This window comes from Mizuhopecten yessoensis, unplaced genomic scaffold (assembly GCF_002113885.1).
Source record: "Mizuhopecten yessoensis strain PY_sf001 unplaced genomic scaffold, ASM211388v2 scaffold10891, whole genome shotgun sequence".
Classification (NCBI taxonomy): domain Eukaryota; kingdom Metazoa; phylum Mollusca; class Bivalvia; order Pectinida; family Pectinidae; genus Mizuhopecten; species Mizuhopecten yessoensis.
In genome coordinates, this window is record NW_018408773.1 from 389,477 (window position 1) to 391,968 (window position 2,492).

A 2,492-nucleotide genomic window follows, 5' to 3' on the forward strand; every position below is an offset into this window, starting at 1 on the left:
TATCACTCACTCAATTTTGTAAAATGTATTGCAATGTTTATGCTGATTAGCCGAAAGGCCAATAAACTAAACTAAACGTAAAAAAAAAAAAAGACACGTGGTGGCAACTTTAATACGGAATGCAGATTGCTATCTTATTGAGTTTGTCAGTAAGTATATAAAAAATATGTCAATGACAATTGTTTTATTCTCATAAACAATACAGTGTAGATAATACATATATACAAATGGGTGACAATAATACATGGTGGACATTCGTATTGTAAATTAATTATGTAATTAATATCGGTGATAAATTTAGTCAATGATGTCAATTCATAATATAAGACAAGAAATGTAACATTTTTCTACACTGATACCTTATTTTATAAGGTCATTTTGCAACGTTCTTCTCATAGAATATTCGATACGTGTGAGACCTATCGTAGCCACGGACTGGTCATTATGAAAATTACTGCTATTGTTATCTGTTGACCGGAGAAAGGTTCCGATTTAAGCGCACGGGATAACGGATCAGTGCTGCAAATTGCGTCATGTACCAGTCTACTGTATACGCTCAGCGGGCGGGAAATCGTCTACTACTCCTACTACTCGCAACTGTGGAGTAAAGACGGACGATTCCATTTTTCACTTACCCCCTCAAATAAACAGGTAGCGCAGGTCCTGTGTCTGTATCGTCTTTACGTGGAATAGTTTGGAAGCTGTTGTAAATGCCTCGAAAAGTTTATTTGAATTTGTTATATATTTGTATATATCATTACAAAACATTTTAGTTGCAAACTTGTCTACTTGAACAAGAAATCTTGTAGACGAAACTTTGGGAATGTGATCCTTCCCTTCCTCTACCAATAATCGTACCGCCTTACGAGAAAACTTTCGGCTGCAGTCATCATCAGCGGAGATTGTTTTTACTGCCCGAGGTACAGGGAACGGTTTGAAGACGATACTGCAAGAAAATGGTATGTATTTCAACAATTGAATTTGCAATATGAACCTTTAAGCACGAACTAAAACTTTGATGGTGGTATTCTTTCACCAAGTTTTTTCAGGGACATCAAAAGCGTAAAAACATGGATGTCGTAAGTGGCATGCACTGTCAATGTGCACTGCCATTGGCATCTCTCTCAGAAGATAGGAAGAGTCTCGCAGATCAGTTTCCCTGTGGTTGTTGCTAAATTTAGCGTTGTGTGCCATCCAGAATCTCGTATTTCACTAATCTGATCGTCAAAGCTGTACTGAACGCTGTTCGAGTATTCATGTTCGGGGAACGGAGAAAATAACCGTGCAATATTCTTCGTTTTACTTGGCTGTTTTGATGTATTGCCACTTTTTCAGTTCACTGATGTTATGTAAGCCTTCAAATAATAGATCAAGCTGATAAAGATTTATAATATGGTCTTTAACCGTACGTATGCTAATATTAGAACATGGGAAATTGTACGGCTGCATTTTTCTGTGAAGAAATTATAGGAAAACGAATGATACTGATAGTGCTATCATTCTCTAGGGAGTTTTATTTTAATTAATGGTTCATTTACGTGGTGTGGATAACAAAATACAGGAGTTCTATTCATAATCATTGCTTTACGTACGATACAAATGTATGCACCAGTCCCCAGTAATATGACCTTCAAGCTCCCCCCTCCCTCATTAAATTAAAAACATTTTTTTCGTAAAACATATTAGACTGCACTCTATATTAGACTGCACTTTTAAAAACATCCCTAAAAGCAGTTCATAGTTGAAGTGTGATGTTTGGTTTCATTAAGACTTGACTGGATGGAAAATGTGATTTAGATTTGTTTATAATAAAACTGACTGATTTTAATCAAAATTTGTGAAATCATTAATGGGAAATAGACTTGTGAAAACTTGCAAATATAGATGTTATATTCGGATCTTCTGAAGGCTGCATAAAAAGAATTCAGATACTTGCATAGATACTTGTATGTTTCAAATGAATAGGTGGGAAATAAACCTGATCATCTGGCATTTGGAAGTTCCTTGTTTAAATTGATTGCCTTTCACCTTCATGGAATATAGAATTTCTTTCATTTCCCATTTATAGCACGGTATCAAAGTGAAATTCAAACATTCAAGAAAGTGTTGTAAATTTCAAAACATTAAAAAGACTTGTTGAAGAAGTTTCTAACCCTGAAAAACCTCATTAAATATTACAGTTCAGAATAAATTATTGTAAAGTACCAGATTAAGTATTCATATATACGTAGCCGTTTATATATTTTATTTATTTCAGGGCTTAAGTTCTATGCTGTAGGAAAATCTATTGGAATATATTGTCAAATTCTTCCAGGAAGAAACTATCTTCATGTCTATGAGAGCATGCCTAAGCAACAATATTCAGTTTAAAGCCAACTTGAATTATTGTGATTTTATTTTTGAAAAAAGTAAATTTTGTACTCTTTTAGTTGTATAATAACTGAACCGTGTAATGCCTTAAACCTGCTGGTTTTTTTTTGTGGGGGGGGGGG

The 2,492-nt window shown here is 34.5% G+C and overlaps 1 protein-coding gene across 8 annotated transcripts in view; it reads left to right on the plus strand.

The window, feature by feature from the left end:
* The first annotated feature begins 866 nt into the window (after positions 1 to 866).
* LOC110463350 (protein boule-like) overlaps positions 867 to 2,492 on the plus strand; it is a 32,998-nt gene continuing 31,372 nt past the window's right edge. For all 8 annotated transcript variants that reach the window (XR_002464384.1, XM_021517861.1, XM_021517864.1 and 5 more), the window contains exon 1: positions 867 to 959. Coding sequence is in view for 7 of the 8 variants with exons in the window: in XM_021517861.1 (XP_021373536.1) it covers positions 957 to 959 (3 nt within the window). In the remaining variant the exon portion in view is untranslated. The remainder of the gene's footprint in view (positions 960 to 2,492) is intronic.